The sequence below is a fragment of the Xyrauchen texanus genome, chromosome 15, assembly GCF_025860055.1.
Source record: "Xyrauchen texanus isolate HMW12.3.18 chromosome 15, RBS_HiC_50CHRs, whole genome shotgun sequence".
Taxonomy (NCBI): Eukaryota; Metazoa; Chordata; class Actinopteri; order Cypriniformes; family Catostomidae; genus Xyrauchen; species Xyrauchen texanus.
The window spans coordinates 32,897,274-32,917,219 of NC_068290.1; the positions used below are offsets into that span (position 1 = coordinate 32,897,274).

The 19,946-nt window shown below is 39.9% G+C and overlaps 1 protein-coding gene across 5 annotated transcripts in view; it reads right to left on the bottom strand.

Moving 5' to 3' along the window:
- Positions 1-313: 313 nt before the first annotated feature.
- cobl (cordon-bleu WH2 repeat protein) overlaps positions 314-19,946 on the bottom strand; it is a 132,748-nt gene continuing 113,115 nt past the window's right edge. For 4 of the 5 annotated variants that reach the window (XM_052143766.1, XM_052143764.1, XM_052143762.1 and 1 more), the window contains 6 exons: positions 10,068-10,344; positions 7,889-8,004; positions 5,858-7,647; positions 5,577-5,696; positions 4,285-4,551; positions 314-3,617 (listed from right to left, as the gene is read on the bottom strand). In XM_052143766.1, coding sequence (XP_051999726.1) covers positions 3,534-3,617; positions 4,285-4,551; positions 5,577-5,696; positions 5,858-7,647; positions 7,889-8,004; positions 10,068-10,344 — 2,654 coding nt within the window. In that variant the 3' untranslated portion in view covers positions 314-3,533. The remainder of the gene's footprint in view (positions 3,618-4,284; positions 4,552-5,576; positions 5,697-5,857; positions 7,648-7,888; positions 8,005-10,067; positions 10,345-19,946) is intronic. The other variant, XM_052143763.1, reaches the window with a different exon arrangement.

Below are 19,946 nucleotides of genomic sequence, written 5' to 3' on the forward strand. Positions count from 1 at the left end.
TCAGTTTGTGCTGCAATCAAAAAAAGCAACATTTTACATTTCAAAAGTATTATTTAAAAATGTGAAAATCTCTTCATTACACTAATGCTGTAGTATCAAATCTGAAACTGTATTAAGTGTCTCATATATATATATATATACACACACACACACACACATTAAATATATATGTTATATACACACACACACAGAGACACACACATTACATATATATGTTTTACACACACACACACATTACATATATATGTTTTATATATATATATATATATATATATATATATATATATATATATATATATATATATATAAAACACACATTACCGGTCAAAAGTTTTGAAACACTTAACAGAAATGTTTCTCGTAATCTTAAAAAATCTTTTCATCTGAAGGCATAAATGTTTGTAATTAGTTTTGAAGGCAAAAATATAATTGTGCCGCCATATTAATTTATTTTATCATAAAACTAAAATTTAATAGAAAAAAAAAAACATTTCATTGATGACTTTGACCAAATGATCAAGAAAAGAAGACAGTAAGTGCCCAACATAGATGGGAACTGCTTCAATACTGTTTAAAAAGCATCCCAGGGTGATTCCTCAAGAAGTTGGTTGAGAAAATGTCAAGAGTACATGTCTGCAAAATCTAGTCAAAGGTTGATGATGCTAAAGATGCTAAAATATAACAGTTTTGATTTATTTTGGATTTTGTTTAGTCACAACATAATTCCCATAGTTCCATTCATGTTATTCCATAGTTTTGATGACTACTATTATTCTAAAATGTGAAAATAAAAATTAGAATTATAGCTACAAGCAGCGATGAACGGGCCCTCACACCCTGGTGCACATTGGGGCTGCTGTGCCAGGGGAAAGGCATACAATTTTTGTAGCACTTTTTATGTTATAATGCATTTCATTTTTCAGGTCATGTATTTGCATGTAATTCTGAGAGGACAGGAGAGTTAAGGAGGTAAAGGCTTTTTATTTCACAACAAATTTGATCAAAGAAATGGAAATAACATCAGAATAATGATATATAGCCTGACAGAATCTTATATCACAGCAGATATTTAAACAAGACAACACATTTTTCTCAGGCTGTTTAGTAGGCCTACTTCAGCTGCTTCTGACTGGAAAGTTCATTTTTCCTGAGGTCTTTTACAACTATACATCAAAAAATGTCCCATCTTGTTGCCAGTAGGTGGTGCTATGACTATAACTTATATTTTGGCATGTAGGCCGGGACTGTTATCAAACATGTGAAGTTTGGGGCAGATTGGACATTGTATGTTTGAGTTACAACAACTTCCTTTTTAATGCAAAAGCATTGTCAGGCAGCCATGGACATGCCGTTCAAAGAAAACTCAAAAGCTTTGCTGTTTAGCATGGCAAAGGCCCTTAGATTAGACTGACCGAATATGATGTTGATCTGATTTAATCTCTAGGATGAGTTTGTTTTAAGAGAAAAATAAAAATGGCTGACTTCCTGTTAGGTTTAGGATATGGCTCTAAGAGACATTTTGTACTTGTTGACATGTTACATATGCCTACCAATTTTCTTACATGTAGGTGAAAGTTGGCGTGCTGCTTCGTTGAAATTTTGCAGGTGGCGCTATCGAGCCATTTTGCAACATTCATTCTAAAACCTGTATCAGATGTACATTTTCGGCACTTTTGAGGTGTGTGCAAAATTTCACGATCTTTCGAGTAGAGGTCGACTGATATATCAGTTTTGCCAATTAATCGGCACGATAACAATTTCTGGAACTATCGGTTATCGGCAAAAATCCCCACCGATAATTTCCCCCCTATTGTGTCCGGTGCTGGAGCAGCTGAGAAGGTCGCGCTGTCATTATACCGCATGAGAGCGGCCTCTAGAGGTGAAATAAATACTATCACCGATGCCTCATGGTGGTTGTTTTGACATGTGTGACATTTGGTGCAGATTGGACATTGTATATATGCGTTATAACAACTTCCTGTTTCATGATGAAACATCGAACATAGTCAGAACGTCACCGCTGCACAGTGAAAACTCAGAAGCTTCACAATTTAGCATTGCCTAGGCCTTTAGATTAGACTGACAGAATATGATGTCGATCCGATGAAATCTCTAGGAGTTCGTTAAAGTTCAAGGCCTGGAAATGGCAAAAACTGAGAAAAAATTGGAGAGAAAAATCACAATGGCTGACTTTCTTTTGAGTTTAGGGCATAATTCCTTAACATGAGCCTAGAAACGTATTAGTAGGTACCGAGTTTAGTACATGTAGGTGAAACGTAGCGCGAGGCGCACAATGTTGAATTTTTGTATGTGGTGCTATCGAGCCATTTTGCCACACCTCATTCTGAAAACCATATCAGATACATTTTCGCCACTTCTGGCGCGTGCCCAAAGTTTTATGTTTAGGCCCTCAAAAATGCAATTTACTTTAGAAAAAAAGAATACGAAATAATAATAAACAGAGCAGATACAATAGGATCCTTGCACCTCGGTGCTTGGGCCCTAATAAAGAATGAGTGTGTTTCAAAATATTTGACTGGTAGTGTGTGTGTGTGTGTATGTATGTACATATATATATGTATATATTTGTTTTCTTTTCTTTTTTTTTTTTTTACAAAATATACAACTTTTGACTTGTATATACACAAGTCATTGATTCAAATAGATTACAACCTTACAGGTCTGTCATATACTATATAGTACTAAATGACAACAACATAAGATTTACAACTTGTGTGAATATATTAAACAATTTGCTATACATTCTAGAAGTGTATAATTTTCTTAATGACATACAATGAATCTGAAGAACCATGACAGCTCTAGTTAAGATCACAATTGTCTAGTAGCTTAGTGAGAATGCATTGATTACATTATAATGATGTCTTAACCATGTAATTTAGTACCTATAAGGCAACCAAGTGTTTTAAAAATTTGCTTTAGAAAATGATTTTTAAAGATGCATTTGTATTTGTCAAACATGCAGCTTGTGTATCTACAATGGTTCAAAAACAATTAATATGGTCAAGAACTGTACCAGTAAAGAACTCTAATGATCATTCTGAAAGCACTGATAATTGTGAAACTAAACATTTAAAGAGAAAAACTTTGTAAAATAAAAATTTAATAAAAATATGTTGGTTTAACATACTTGCGAATGACTATTGCAGGTGGATTTAACTGCAGCCACCTTATACTGTGATTCAACAGAAAATACCTGCATAATATATTCAGGTATGGTAATGATAAAGATATTGATGTCAGGCAGACTTTCATGAAAAAACAATATTAAACTGCTAGCAGCATTAACCAAGAAATTCAACGTCATCATTAGCATGTCAGTAGAAGGACACAAACTGCCTGAATCTAAGCAAATTAGTATTGGCACAGATGTGAAGCAGCATATCACAATAAATAAAGAAGGCTCTGAAGACTGTGTTAGCATTATCTGCAAAAGCATTAGCATAAATGCCCAAACACCAGATTTGGCTATGGATTTACTGAAAACCCAAACAATGATCCAGTGAAAGTTTCTAGTGTCCGTGAGAAAGTGGTGATGTTGCTTGAATGGTGCCAAGTCTCCCATTCACTTGCCTTCTTGTCTGTGTGACAGGTACCTGTGAAATGACAAACCTGAAGTTATACTATTTTTGTGCCATTTATCCAAGAAAAAATTGCTTTGACATATATGTTGTAATTATGATGTGGATCCCAAATCATATTATTCTTAATTTAGTGACTGAATAACTGAAAAGTTTACTCGAAAGTACAGTTTAAATTTCAATTTTTATTCATATGGAATAATAATGATTTATGAGTCATGTATGTTAATATCTTTTGTGTTAACACTTATATCAGATACTTATAGAAGAATAATGCGGATACACAATAATAAGGTTCCATTTATTACCATTAGTTAATGCATTACAAATCATGGATTAACAATGAACACTATTTTTAAACAGAATGTATTACTCTTGGTTAATGTTAATTAGTAAACACACACCTGTTTATTGTTCACATTTTTTTAACGGATGTTAACATATACTTTTAATAAAAAAAAATATATTAGTAAATGTTGAAATTAACATCATCTAAGATTAGCAAATGCTATAAAAATACTGTTTATCATTATTCATGTCAACAAATGTAGTTAACTAATGTTAACAAATTGAAACTCATTTTAAAGTGTTACCAATAATTGTAACTTTTCATAGAAAATTTTGGTTTGAAACAGTTAGCGTAGAATCATTGTTATTCCCTATACTTTGGATACAGGCTTACCTTCCTCAGTCGTTGTGCTCCAGAGCCAGAGCGGATGGCCTCCAGAAGAGCCTCTCGGGCCACCTCAGGTTTCCCCCCAGTGGGCAGCACTAGAGGTGGCTTGGCTGGAGCTGGAGCAGGAGGTGGGGGAGGTCTAAAGGCTGGAGGTGGGGGTGCCACAAAAGTTGGAGGAGGGGTTGGAGTAGGTGAGATCATATCTCTCTGGAGATTTCTTTCCTCCTCAGCCTTCCTGTGCTGCTCTAGCTCCTTAGCTGCTCCTGATTTGGTCTAAAAGCAACAATGCAATAGTTCACTGATGAGCACAACCAAACTACATGTAGTTAAATCAGCATTGTGCAGATACAGTATATGATCATGTTTCACATTTACTGCATAAATAATCAGCACAGCTGTACATTAACTGCTGGGGCAGTTACACGTGACGTCAGTTTATAAATGCAGTAGACAAACACATCTCTGCAATTTCTAGGGACATTGCTTATTTGGATATAATAATTACTGTTCAGACAGTTGTCAGGAAAACAAATCATGTCTGAATAGGGCTACGCTGATAACTACCAAAAACCAGCTTATTTAAAAATCACAATGCATAAAAAAAAGCTTTTTCATGAGACATGTTGGTAATTCTCTGCTTTTAACATCAAAATGTAAACAGGCATGTAACACTGTGGAGTGGAGGGGGGCGGGGCCGGGTCGGGTCGGAATATCGCGCGCCCGGTAACCAATCGGCCTGATGAGGCGTGCGAGGGATAAAGGCGGCCGGTGACGATGGTTCGAGAGAGAGAGAGAATTACGGGCATGTCCGTCGTGTGTTTATGTTTGTGTGCTTTTGGTTTGAGTTTAATTAAATTATCATTTATATTGACAAGCCGGTTCTCGCCTCCTCCTTGCCCTTCCGTGTTACAAACACATTTACACATTAGAAGAGTCGGTAAGGACATTGGTAAAGGAGTTTACATGCAATGCAAATTTGGGGTAATGGGCAGAAATCTATGTGTGCCAGTTGTTATTTGCTTTTACCCCATTTATTGCCTTACCTCAAAAATGGAAAGCCACTTAAAGGGTTTACATGACCTTATATATTGTCGGGTTATTAAGCATAATTGGTGGAAGATGATGCAAATAAATGAGCTCAGGTAACACGGTGGTTACACTGCAACTGATGGATGCAATATGATACAACAAAACTAGATTGCTCCCTTTATAATCAACAAAGCTATCTACACTGCAAGCATTGACATTATATTTGTATTTGTTGTAAGTTGTGTAAGTCTGACAAATATTTAGTTTACCTTCTTCAGTCTGGCAGAGTTTCTTGGAGCTTTTATCTCAGATAAAAGTGCAGAATGCTCATTCTCAACATTAACGAAAGATGGCTTCTTAACAGTATAACTGCTAGAAGAATCAGATACCTGGACACAAAAAAGCAAGATTTTAAATTCCAATCATTTTCCTTCAAGGAATTATTTTGTATATTTTTTGGCAAAACCATTCCATCTTATAAGGATGTTCTAAAAAAAAGGTGATAATTTCACTTGTGCAATACAATACTTGCTGTGAATCTCAGTTTTACCTTTTTGAGGCATTCAACCCCCCCTCCAGACTGAATGGCCTCCATTAGTGAGTTATGGAGAGAAGTTTCCTTCTGGACAGGCTTAAAAACAACAGGTTTGATCTTCTTAACTGGTCCAAACATGTTACCCTGGTTTGCTTCAGACAGAATATCTGATTTGTTTAACTCTGGCTTCTTTGAAAGTGGTGGACATATGGTGTCTGTTGGCATCTGTCGAGGTAAGGAGATGTCTGATAACGTATTGACTGATGTGGCTTCTTCTGAAGAGGATTCAAAGGATTTAATATGAGTGGACATACATTTTGAAGGCTGGACTTTGTTATATATGGGTTGTGAGTCCACAAATTTGGTTTTGTCTTCCCCATGCAGAATGCCTTTTTCAATACTACTAATCCGTTCAGAACTTGGCTTTTCCACAGCATGACTGGGGTAATTTTGCAGGTGTTTAGGGTCCCCAAAAGAAGGCACTGAACTTTCTGTAGGTTTGAAAGTGGTAGCAGGCTTATACGACCCCATTGGAAGTGTGTTTGTAGGTCTAATCTCATTATTAAACCTTTGATAGATGGGTAGATTTTGAAAACCAACATTGGACTCTGTTGGCTCCAGAATGGTATTTATTTTAGTGTTGGTAAAGCAATTGTTTTTAGCAATGGCTGAAGCTACATATTGGCTAGATGTTCTTCTGGAGGGTTTAAGAAAAGACAGATCTCGCTTTTTAGCTGTGAAATTGGAATTCCCTACAGACTCTGGGATCGATGGCTTACTTGCCACTACAGATATGGGGTTCTTTTCCAACATAATGGTCTCTTTGGGTGCTTCCTCAATACGTGAATTCTCCGAACGTTTAGAGACTCCAGATTCAATTGAAGGTTTAAACACATCAGCTTCCCTATTCTTCATCATGGGTCCTTGGTTGGTGGTAGTTGATTGGTCTTGCTTCTCTGCAGAGCTCCAGAAAGATTTGGCTTTTAACAGTGAGGATTCTGTTGCACTAGTGACCCCTTCAGGGCTGCCGTGTTTTTCTGAGGGCGTAGTAATCAGCCTTTTTGCAACCATGTTGCCCTGTTCATCAATCTTAATGGCACCTATGACTGGAGAGCCCACAGGCTTGGTAGTCTGGGACACAGCTGGCTTGGGAGGAATGACTGTGAATGTTTTCATTCCAAACCGAGAGAAGGAACTCTGGGTGATTTTACCCTGAGTTGCAGGGGCTCTGTTTGTAGGTCTTGTGTCTTCATTAGTAGTCTCTGTGCTATGTCTTTGGACCATAGGTGCAGGCTGTAGTCTGTCCTCAGGAATCTTTTGAATACTTTGAATTGTAGAATATAAAACAGGACTTGGATGTTTCTGAGATACAATGTCTTTCTTGCTCTTTAGGTCTTCAGTTTCAGCTTTACACTTAGTGTCAGGGATTAAGACAACTTTCTGTTCCTTATCATCTGTGAGCTTATTCTTTTGTGACCACTTCTGAGTAGTTGAAGATGGACTCACTTGTTTCTCAATGTCTAATAGCTTAATGTCTTGGGACTGCTTCTGATTGGCTGAAGATGAACTTTTCTGCTCTGTCAGACAGGCATTGTTGTTTTTGTTTTGGATCGCCTTGCATGGTGTACACGGTTGGCTGAGGATGTTTTGATTGCTGCACAATGACGCCGCCTCACACTCACTTGTGCTGAATCGGTCATTATCAGGAACTTCGTCAATGGTTGTAACTGGAATGTCCATGTCAACTATGGACAGTGGGATTTCATCATCTACAAAAACAGGTGCTCCATCTGACTGATTAATGTCTAATATGCAGGAAAAACACAGTTTTCGGGTAATTTAGGCATTTATAAGGCAAAATTGTGCATGTTATCAAGTCTAAATAAACTTTATTTCTGACAATTGCTATTAAACATCATATTAAAGACTGGTTCCATTAAGAAAACAAGAAGAGTTATGATCAATTACTAAAGAAGCACAACTGAGTGTTTCAAAATATTCCTTGGCTGAAGATGTTCTGCCAGCTGTTATCCATAAGTAACTTACCAGCCAGATTTGCATCTAAATCGGCTAGGGTTAGGTGCATCTGAGCGGTGATCTCTGAGTCCTCTTCATAGGGGTTCTGTCTCTTGATTGGCTGATGTCCTCGCTGAGTTTTCCCACTATTTGGAATAAGTGAATAAAACATCTCAGCTGGTTGGGCATTTGTAAAACGCAACAAGGCAATAGACATAAACAACTTTTAGAAAGCCTATTTCTCTTATAGAAATACTGCAGGTGAAAAATGTGGCATAGAGTACAGTGTAAAAGATTTAGGCACTGGTGAAAAATGTTGCACAGTAAGATGTCTTCAAAAATAATGCCATAAAGAGTTTTCATTTATCAACTAATTTCATGCAAAGTCCAGTAAACATAAAAAAAGCTAAATCAATATTTGATGTGGCCACCTTTGCATTCAAAACAGCACCAGTTCTCCTAGGTACTCCTGGACACAGTTTTTCTTGGGTGTTGGCAGATAGGGTATTCCAAGCTTTTTGGAGAATTTGCCACAGTTCATCTACCTGTCTCAATTCCTTCTATCTTTTCATTTAATACCAGACTGACTCAATGTTCAGTAATGGTCTGTGGGGGCCATGCTATAAGTTGTAGGGCTCCCTGTTCTTCTATAATAATCTATTTTATTTACAAAAGTAATGTTTGGACAAAAAAGTATTAGCCATAAATATTTTTAATAATCATGAAACTGTCTTTTTGTGTCCCTTAGACAATGGAATTATTAAGCTGGTTTTGTACATGCCTATTTGTGACAAACAGGGCAGGTCATTGTGTCACTTGCAGCATCGGAATACGAGATGAGCCAGTTTCCTTGGTAAAAATACACAAAAATATGTTGAACTACAGTAAACGATTAGAAAAGGAACAGTTTGTCCAGTGCTATACAGATTTAGAGTTGTTTTAATCAACAATATGGATTGTCCTTGTCTTCACCAATTTCCATAAGAGTTAGATTGATTGAGTCTGTAAAATAATTTTTCTGTATACTTTTTTTAAGTGCCTTTTTGCACTTGACACAAATTCTATTTTTATTTTTTATTTTAAATACATTCACCAGGTACTGCAAACTGTTTAAGTGAGGTGTAAAGACCAGACCCTGCTTTTAAAGATGACCGAGTGAAAAACGAATAGCCCTTTCCTGGAAAAGTAAGGCAGTGTGAGAAGACAGTATGGAGTCAAGAAGACAATTTGGAGACAGAGCTGGAGCGATGAGTTGGAGGCTAGTCTGCAGGCTTAGGCGGGGGCTCTGCTCATATACATCTAGATCATAGTCAGCACTTTCAGCTCCATAAAGCAAAGTTTTAAAAAGCCAGACTCCACTGTCAGCCCTGGAAGAACACTGGCTGGCTGGAAAATGTATAAACGTGAGTCTGGCTGAAATGTGGGAATGAATCGATGGTGGTAAACAGACAGAATGAGAGAGATAAATCCTCCGCTCTGTCCCCACTCTGCCTGGGAGAGCTTTTGATGGCTGTCCAGTCGAGGAATAAAAAAGCAATAAAAGGATAGATCTATATGAGTTTTAGGAGTCCAAATAATGTAGTGCATTTAGGCTCTTTAGAAACAACGTATCTGAAACTATGTTGAAAACAGTTCCAATTCAAATGTATGGGTAACATGTTTCAGAGCCATGAGTCTTTCTTTTTTATTGTTTTATACCAGTCCCTTCTGAAAAATCAAGTTACAACCAGTCTAAAGTCAGCATGAACTAAAAATGTAATGCCCACTTTTCATGATCTAATCAATTCAAGGCTAATAAAATCAAATACTGACCTACATATTTTATTCTTTTTCTAACTGAATATATTGTTCTACAAAATACATCATATTACGCAAGTCAAAAATGGTTACAAATGCCATTTCATGTTGGCTTTGAGGTGTTAGCTAGTTTCAGTCTGGACCAAGCTGTTTTAGTTGGTTAACCAGCTTCACTACCAAAAGGTGGGAACCTGGCTGAACTTGTAGACCATCTTGGAACAGCAACAAACCACCTTCTTTGTTCCAAAAACCATCTCATGCCAAATCTATCTGGATTTTCCAGCAGGAAATATCACAAGGAGTTAAAAAAAATACATATAATGGCAGTATTACCTTTGTAAAGAGGTTTTTGTTTATTGTAAACGTCTGTTGCTGAAGAAAACATTTGAAAGTGTGCATCACATGTGTATACCTTTGTCTGGAGCCCCAGGTTGCACAGCCCTCATCGCTGTCACTGGAAGAGTCTTTGGACTGCTCCACAGGCAGAGCTGAGCCACTGTTACAAGAAATTATGTCCACAGGTGATGCAGATTGGATCCTGTCAGATGGAGACACCAGAACCTCAGCCATGCCCTCTGATGCTGCATAGCCCTGGTCTGCAAAACTCTCACTGCTAGCCACAGACACCGTCTCCATCTCCTGCTCTGCGGTCTTCTTTGACACAATCTCATGAGCTGAATGCAGCCAGGCTGAGAGAGGAGATAAAGCGACATTGTCTAGATGATGGTACATCAGATTGGAAAATCTGTCACCAGAACCACAAGAACACAGATGAGTTCAGAAAGTGCATGTACACACATTCTGTGTAAGCATGCACATTGCAAAGAACAGGATGGAGGGGAAATTATGATACATCGAACAAAGACAAATATAAGATTGCAAGCAGTCGTACATTTGTTTTCATAATTATTTGATGAAAACAAATAAAAAAGCTCATCCAACAAATGACAATTCTCTCATCTTTTACTCAACCTCATGTCACTGCAAACCCATAAAGCATGCATCACCATTACTACGGCACATACTCAGGGTTAGGGATTTGAACGAAACCCTTACCTGAAGTTTTAAACGTCAGGGTTTAACTCAACCCTTGAACTTGTTTGTGTTATGTTCATGAATGATACTTTAAATAATGAAGCTTTTTGAGAAAAGGTGTGCTATTACTATTTAGAATCAATATTTTGGCTTGAGACAGTAAGCAATCACCCAGCATTGTTCTAGCAACCACTTACAAGACCCTAACAACTACAGAGCAATGCAATGGCAACTAACCACAACACCAATGCATCGTAGCATCGAGCTTTGCGTGGCCAAGCACCAAACACATTTTCTTCAGAAAAAGTACAAATCTAGTTATCTAATCTAGTAATCTAGACAGTTTATACATTATTATATATTATACAATAGCTTGTTCCATTCCTTGAATCTGATTGTGCGAACAGTATTCCAAGAGTGCTGATATACAGTCCAAAAGCACTGGGATGCTTCTCTATTTGTCTCTTTCCGCTATTCCGTGTTAATGGCTTTCCAAACAGTAATAGGGATTTTGATTTATTGTTTATTTTGATTTTATTCACTGATTCGAACAGTGGCCATTTCTGGAGACTGCATATTTATGCCAGACAAATGAGCATATTTTAATTTACGAGTGAGCATTCAATCACTGACTCAAATGGTTTGATAAAAAACAAAGTCTTTTTCACCACCAAAATGAACAAGAAAAATCTGTTTACTAAAACCATTAGTTAAAAAATACTGATTCGTTTACAAATGAAACGCCACTTGTTCAAAACCATGAAGAGCATTAGAACAGAGAAGAGTTGTGCTTGAACTATTTTAGCTGGCAGAGAAGAAAATGGACAAACTATCTAGCCATGTTTGTCTGAAGCTCAATTTATTTAATACTTGTTGATTGAATCACAGTTGAATCACTGTCATTTTGTTACACGGAACAACAGCACAATTGTGATTGTGATATTGTGTAAATATAGTAGCTCTTTTTATCTGTACATACCAGTAGAACTGCATTGCATATTTGTCTTGTTCACCAAAGGTAGGATAGGGTAAATAAAAATTCATCTGTCACATGGCTATATGGCTAATACTAATACAATAATTAGCCTGGTGTTTGTTTTAAGCATTAGATTGCAGTTTATGCAATTACAAAATTATTAACTTTCTTATTTCCTATTGTAAACTTTCCTTAAGTCATGCTAACAATTTTTCCTATTGTTGGGCCTGAGCAGTTCTTAATAATATTAATACATTTTAATGTTGGACTATTTTTCTTTTTTGTGTGTGTACTTTGGTACGACAACTTTAGTAATATGTTGGGTTGCAACTTGATCTCCAATGTAAAATATGGGTCCTGATGAAAAACCAGTTGAGAACCACTGATCCAAATCCTAAAATCACTCACATAATCATCTGCTATTGCTATTAACAGACAGGAGAGATAAGGAAGTAGGTTTTTACAGGAGGGACCTCTGGATAAACTCAGAGCACTTTGTGAATGTGTGTGTTCAGGTTTGGGTTGAGTAGTTAAGCTGAGGAGAAGCCTGTTCCTGGATTTATTGTGACTCACAAGCTTTCCCAACCCTTTCCCAGCAGAGCTCATATATACGCCAGCTGCAACCACACAGAGTCTACACACACACACCCACACACACACACACACACACACACACACACACACACACACACACACAGAGACTCGCTCTCACACAATCGATTAGTGGCACATGGCATTTTGTGTCATGAGTAAACAGTGTCACATACCACAAAATTATAGATGTTGTCATGAAATAAGAGCCAAAACCCATACTGCTAGGTCAAAAATGCAAGTTGCAAACACACAGTGAGTTCTAGAGTCACTAAACCCACACCAAACATGACCAAGTGCTTGCATAGGTCCTCATTTATTAAAAGTATACACCCATTCATGCACATACACTGCAAACCAGTGACTGTACCTGTTTTTTCCAAGTATTACTGAAATAGTAGCATTGTCTTGATTATACAAACACCCATGCAAAGATCTCACCTTCATGCCAGCGTGCTAATGAAACAAACTACCTTAAGTTGCGGTAAACCACATCTTCCCAGGGGACAAATCATTGCACAATAGAGGTATTCAATTGTACTGAATCTTTGGTTTATTTTTAGAGTGATTTGGAATTAAATGCATACCAAATTACATATAAGTAGCATTTAATTAAAAATTCCAAAGAAATGAATAGAACCTTGTGGTACTTAATATAGCATGTAGTTATGTAATGTCCTGCAGTGATGGTTTAATAAAGCTTTTCAAAACTATAATATAGAAAATTAGCATTTTCTTCATATAACATTTAACAATCACTTAGCAGATTGTACTGTAGTAAACGTACAAAATAAACAGAAAACAACAACAAAAACAACCCCTTGTCACTTAGCCTAAATGTTTAGTGAAACAGGTCTACTAAAAATACCTTATGCATGATCATTAGCGATAGACCAATATATGAGCCATGCTGATTAATTAGCCAATATTTGGAAATGTTTAGATTACTTATGCAAAATAAATGTGCCTAATTGGCCGATTAACAGAAATGGTGTTAGTTTCAAAATTGAATGACAGTCTTGTCAATAGATCTGTTGTCAATTATTTTTAGTGAATCGTGCAAATATTAAAGGAATATTCTGGGTTTAAGACAAGTTGAGCTAATTTGATAGCATTTGTGGCATAATGTTGATTACCACAGAAATAATTTGACTCACTTCTTTTCTTTAAAAAAGCAAAAATCAAAGTTACAGTGGGGCACTTATACAATGGGAGGGAATGGGGACAATTGTTGAAGGGTTTATAGGCAGAAATATGAAACTTTTATCAATTTTATCAAAGCACTAACATCAATTATTTTGTCAAACCTGTGTATTATTTAAGCTTTAAAGTTGTTTAAATTGTTTTAAGGATCATTTAAGGGGATTCAGTTGCAAAATTATCATACTCAGATAAGGTTAGTGTGTTCTAAATAAAAGAACATAAAAGATCCAGGACAGACACACCTTGTGAAATCATTTAATAAAGATATTTCTCACAGATCCTTAGTTAAAGCATGTTAAAACAATGCGTCTAAAATCTGTTTTGAAATTCTGTCAAAAGGTTAAAAACTGTGTGTTAAACGTAAGGTTAAAACCGTAAACCAAACAGCATTTACCATTTCATGCTAGGTCAAAGCTAAGTATGTGTAAACACAGCCAATATTATTCTCAATTGTTTTCTTGTCACATCACGAAAATCTTTGCTTCACTTACCATCAAATACACTGATCAACACAATAGAACAAAGGAACAGTTAACAGTTAAAACAAAAGAGAACATGCTTCTTTTTCTCTTCTGAAGCAAACCAGCATGCAACAGCATAAAACAAAAATCGTTTCTGTTATATGACCTGTGTGCATGAGGTTTGAAAACTGTGACTGACCTGTGAACATTATATCACTTGCTTTAATATCTCTCAAACCATTTCCAAAGATCAATTTAAGCATCTTAAATATAGTTAAATAAAGAGCAGCCCTTCAGGCCAGATGCCGAACTCTGACCATGCTGTATGCTTCAGTTCCTTCACCAGATTTCTTAAGCTAAACAGTTATAATACAAAAAGGCTTATATTTACAGACAAATAAAAAATTGCTTGAGTCTCAGGTGTTGGCTTGCTTTAAGCTTTAGGGAACTAAACATAGAGGGGCAATAGCTGAAACAGAATACAGAAACAGATGAGAAGAAACCAAACAGGCAGAGGAAGGTGAAGCAGAAGAGGAGGAAAATGAGAAGGGAGAGATGTCATTTCACTGGCGTCTAGAGCGCAGAGAGACGGGTGCACAGCAGTAGACTGTAGAGGAAAAAGAGAGAGGGAAAAGAAAATATTGTCCGATTACATAATACAGCACTGTATATTTGCCTCCATTATTAATTTTGGTTAAACAATAAGCCATTAGATGCCCTCACAACACCCCTTAAATGTGGTAAAATGACTGTATAGCACAAGCTTAAATGGTTCATTGCTTTTATAAAACTCAAGACACAACAAAATTATGAAAGACTTCACAAAAATACATACTATTATTAATAGTTAATAATAATAGTAATAACCAAGTAATATAAATTATAAGCTATTAGCCGTTTACAGTTAATTCAGTATATAGATAAAAAATGTGGAGAGGAAGTTGACTATTTTACAATGGCTTTGAACATGGCACATCCAACCTAAATGTAAAGCCAGCCAATTATCTGTTTTATAAATTATATTTATGACTGACATCAAAACACATAGGGGAGTTCACTAAGAAAGAATTGTGCCCGCTAAAAGTGCCGGTTATATGCAAGCATTCTCTGTGGTGGTTGAGCACCCACAAAATGTGTGCAGAACTCAATTTGAAAGTGTAATTCCGATCTCGAGGGCTGATTCTAAGCTCTATTCAGTGGAGGATGCAGCAGAACACAGTTATACAGTATGACACACTCTGTCGGGACTGTACATTATGACTTGCACTACTGTGATTCAGACACCTGAATTATCTCTTTAACATCCTGAAAGTGCACTTGACTACACGGCACATCTGGATATTATGCCAGGTTATAATGACTTCATTTTAATACTAAAGACACAATTTTAGTGCTGATTGCACCTGCTAAAATAGATTGCTGGTGGTTAGTGAATAAGGCACAGGTTTTTGCACTGAAATACTAAGTGCAAAAGGGGCACAACAGTTTTGTTAATCTGCCCCATACTGTATGATCCACAATTGCTCCTATGTGCAGTCCTAGAGTGCATAAAATAGACCTAAATTAGCCCAATCCTTGCTACTTTTTTGCTCAAGTGTGCTATTCTTCTTATGTACATAGTGTGTAGTATTTACACAAACTTCTGTTGACTGGTATGTTTTACAGTTTTGCTCTTCATTTGAAAGAGTGCATTTTTTAATGCACACCAAGTCTTGGCCACACAGAGAGCATCACCTGTCTGTATGTCAGTAGAAGTCAAGGACACAAGAGCATGCCAATTGATGTAGCTACACCAAATCTTAAGTGTTTGAAATCATGGCAGATCTGTCCAGAGTTCTGCTACTCCAACACAATGACTAATATTCTCCAAACAGAAACATTAACTTTGTTAATTTGACTTCTTAAAACACAAGCTGGATAAAGCAGTTTGCACCAATCTCTTATCAAATAGAGGCAGACCAAACAGGAAATGATACAAGCTGGAATGAACTCTGAAAATGAAAAAATTATTCTGAATCTGTCACAGTGAGGACAGTCAGAACCATGGACTTATGGGAAATGAGTCTTAACACGCAAAGTGAAAAACGAATGACACGATAAACACCATTTACAGAGGCACATCTTAAACCATAAACAGAGATGTGGATTATTTTGATGCACCCTAAATATGCATTTTGGACTGTCAAAAATGTATTACATTCACTTAAATTGTTTAAAGGAGGAGGCCTGAAATGAAATCTTAAAACCTTTAATTCTGTTTGATGAAGAAAGAAACTCAGATACATCTTGGATGGCCTGAGGGTAAATTATCAACTAATTTTCTTTTTTGGGTGAACTATTCCTTTAAGCCAAACAACCACCATTTATGTGCTGACATTTACAGAAACAGACAAACAGGTTTTAAAACAGGTTGCCTGCTTATTGCATGCTGTAATTGACCAATCAATGTTATTAACCTCTTAAATATGGAATATATGTGTCGTTCACACAAAGTACATTCTTGTGTTCAAAAACTGCTAGACTGAGCACAACAAAATGAAACGGTAGTCTTGAGAGGCATTTTTCAAAGTTTAACATTTAAAAAATGTGGCACTCTTGAATCTGATGCAAGTGTACAGTAATATGCCAACAATTAAAATATAGCATGGATCGGATGCATTGTGTGAACATACAAATACAAACGTTAACCCCAAGTTGACAAATGTACAGTGTGAAGTTTCGAAACCTGAAAACCCAGGATTACTTACTAAACCAAGGTAAAGTATGAAAAATGGAAAAGATAACCAGGGATTACGGTAGTTCAGGGTTGAACAATTTCAAGTGTGACAAACCCAAAAGACAGATTGAGCATTACTGTAATAGAGAGGTGTTACATAGATTCATTTCACAGCTTGCTCTGTATTGTTGTCTAGTTTCTTCACACCAGACAACTCATCCCTGAGACTCTCTCACGGGTCAAGATAAATCTCATTCCCTTAACCAGCTTCTGAAGAGACTCAGAGTGCAGAGGATCGATAAACGTCTCCCACACCCTATCTTTCCTCCATTTTAGCTCTCACACTGAATTTTTCAAGATGCTACTGAAGCCTGCAGCCAATGCATTTTTTCCCAAAAGCACATTTCTTTAATGTTGAAAGTGTCTGTCTTTTTCTACTTTTGCTATATATCTATTATGTCTCTTTATATCTCTTTAAGTCTTGCAGGCAGAGACATATCCATTAGTTTACTGTGCCACATTTAAAAGCAACGTGAGGTCTTTTTTTTTTAAAAAAACATTGTGCACTGTAGTTGACCCTTATCCAAAAATATAGTGGTGTAGATGAAAGCTTTGGGTTCATGTCTATTAAAAGATGTAACGTCTAGTGTAGACACAGGATAAGACGGACAAGAGGTGCGGATCCAAACGTGGTTTTATTTAACATTTAATAAATCAAAGGGTAAACACAAAGAAAAGTCCACGATGGGAAAACAGGCAACTGAAAACACAATGAATCAGATTACACACGAGGGAACAAAAATACAAAACAGAACTAGGAACTCGGGTAAAGGATACACAGATCAGGCTTGACAACATACCGGATACGAACAACGATCGACAGTGATTAAACAAAGAATCAGGGTTTAAATACACGTACAAAGTGGAGACTGAACGAGACACAGGTGAAAACAATGATGAATGCAAGCAGTGAGGGAGACCGGGAACAACAAGGAAAACGCGACATGGAGCGTGAACGGTGACGGGTGAAACGGAAAACACAGAACAGACTAGGAAATATGACATAAACGTGATAGTGCGACAGAGAACACAGGGCAGACAACGGGGAATCGTTACAGAATCCCCCCTCAAAAGGACCGGATTCCAGACGGTCTTAAGACACAGAAAAGAAAAAATAGCAGGGATAAACAAATGTTCAAGGAGTGAGGGGCCAGAAAAGGGGAAAAACAGACAGACCAAAGGGGGCACAGGGGACACGGAGACAGACCAAGGAGGCTCAAGGGACACGGAGACAGACCAAGGGGGCACAAGGGGAAATTAGGCAGTCCAAGGAGGCAAAAGTGGCAATGAGACAGTCCATAGGGGCACAAAGGGCAGGTAAGCAGTCTCTGGGGGTGTGTGCAGGGAACCAGGTCGGGTGGCCTGGGGGACGTCCACCGGGTAGGGACAGGTTTAGGAGGCCTGGGAGATGGCTGTAGAGCAGGGGCCTGTTCAGGGGGCCTGGGAGGTGGCCACAGGACAGAGGTCGGTTTAGATGGCCTGGGGGCTGGCCACTTGACAAGGGCCGGTTCAGGGGACCTGGGAGGTGGCCACAGGACAGGGACAGTTCGAGGAGGCCTGGGAGGCGGCCACAAGACAGGGACAGGTCTAGGGGGCCTGGGAGGTGGCCATCGGGCAGGAACAGGTCTAGGAGGTCTGGGAGATGGCCGCAGAACAGGGGCCGGTTCAGGGGACCTGGGATGTGGCTCCAGGACAGGGAAAGGTTTAGGTGACCTAGGAGGTGGCCATAGGGCTAGGGCTGGTTCAAGGGGCCTGGGAGGAAGAGTGGCCACTAGGGGAGCTGGCGGAGCCAAGGAGGACTTCTGAGACGGAGCAGTCGAAGACTTGGGTGGTGGCGCCGAAGGAGGCGCAGGCAAGGCCGCAGGAGACCCTGGGGGCAGAGCTGCAAGGGGCTCTGGAGATAAAGCTGAGGGAGGCTCTGGGGCCTCAGGGGTCGGAGCTGAGGGAGGCTCAGGAGGCGGAGTAGAGGAAGGCAGAGCCGAGGAAGGCTCAGGAGGCGGAGTCGAGGAAGGCAGAGCCGAGGAAGGTTCGAGGGGCTCAGGAGGCGGAGCCGTGAGAGGCTCAAGAGGCAGAGCCGTGGGAGGCTCAGGAGGCAGAGCCGTGGGAGGCTCAGGAGAAAGAGCCGTGGGAGGCTCAGGAGAAAGAGCCGTGGGAGGCTCATGAGGCAGAGCCGAGGGAGGTGGTGCTGTAGGAGGCTTTGAAGGCGGAGGCCTGGAAGGCTCTGGAGGCGGAGCCGATGGAGGTGGCGCCGTAGGAGGCTCTAGAGGCGGAGGCCTGGAAGGCTCTGGAGGTGAAGCCGAGGGAGGCTCAGGCGGTGGAGCCGAGGAAGGCTCAGGAGGCGGAGCCGAGGAAGGTGGCGCCGTAGGAGGCTCTAGAGGCGAAGCTCTGGAAGGCTCTGGAGGCAGAGCCGAGGGAGGTAGCGCTGTAGGAGGCTTTGAAGGCGGAGGCCTGGAAGGCTCTGGAGGCGGAGCCGATGGAGGTGGCGCCGTAGGAGGCTCTAGAGGCGGAGGCCTGGAAGGCTCAGGAGGTGGAGCCGAGGAAGGCTCAGGAGGCAGAGCCGAGGAAGGTTGCGCCGTAGGGGCCTTTAGAGGCAGAGCCGTAGGAGGCTCGGGAGGCGGAGCCGTAGGTGGCTCAGGAGTCTCGGAGAGCAGAGCTGTAGGAGGCTCAGGGAGAAGCGCCGTGGAAGGCTTGAGAGGTTCTGGAGGCGGAGCCCTGGAAGGCTCGAGAGGCAGAGCCCTGGAAGGCCCGAGAGGCTTGAGGGGCGGAGCCCTGGGAGGCTCAAGAGGCGGAGCCCTGGGAGGCCCGAGAGGCTCGAGGGGCGGAGCCCTGGAAGGCTCGAGTGACTTGAGGGGCGGAGCCCTGGAAGGCTCGAGTGACTCGAGGGGCGGAGCCCTGGAAGGCCCGAGTGACTCGAGGGGCGGAGCCCTGGAAGGCCCGAGTGACTCGAGGGGCGGAGCCCTGGAAGGCCCGAGTGACTCGAGGGGCGGAGCCCTGGAAGGCCCGAGTGACTCGAGGGGCGGAGCCCTGGATGGCTCGAGAGGCGGAGCCCTGGAAGGCTCGAGAGGCTTGAGAGGCAAAGCCCTGGGAGGCTCGGGAAGCAGAGCCCTAGAAGGTTCGAGGGGCGCTGGCTGTTGGATGGTCCTGGCTACTGGCGTTGGCCCTGGGACGGTCATGGCTGCTGGCGCTGGTTCTTGGACAGTCATGGCTGCTGGTGCTGGCTCAGGGACGGTCGAGGCTACAGGCGCTGGC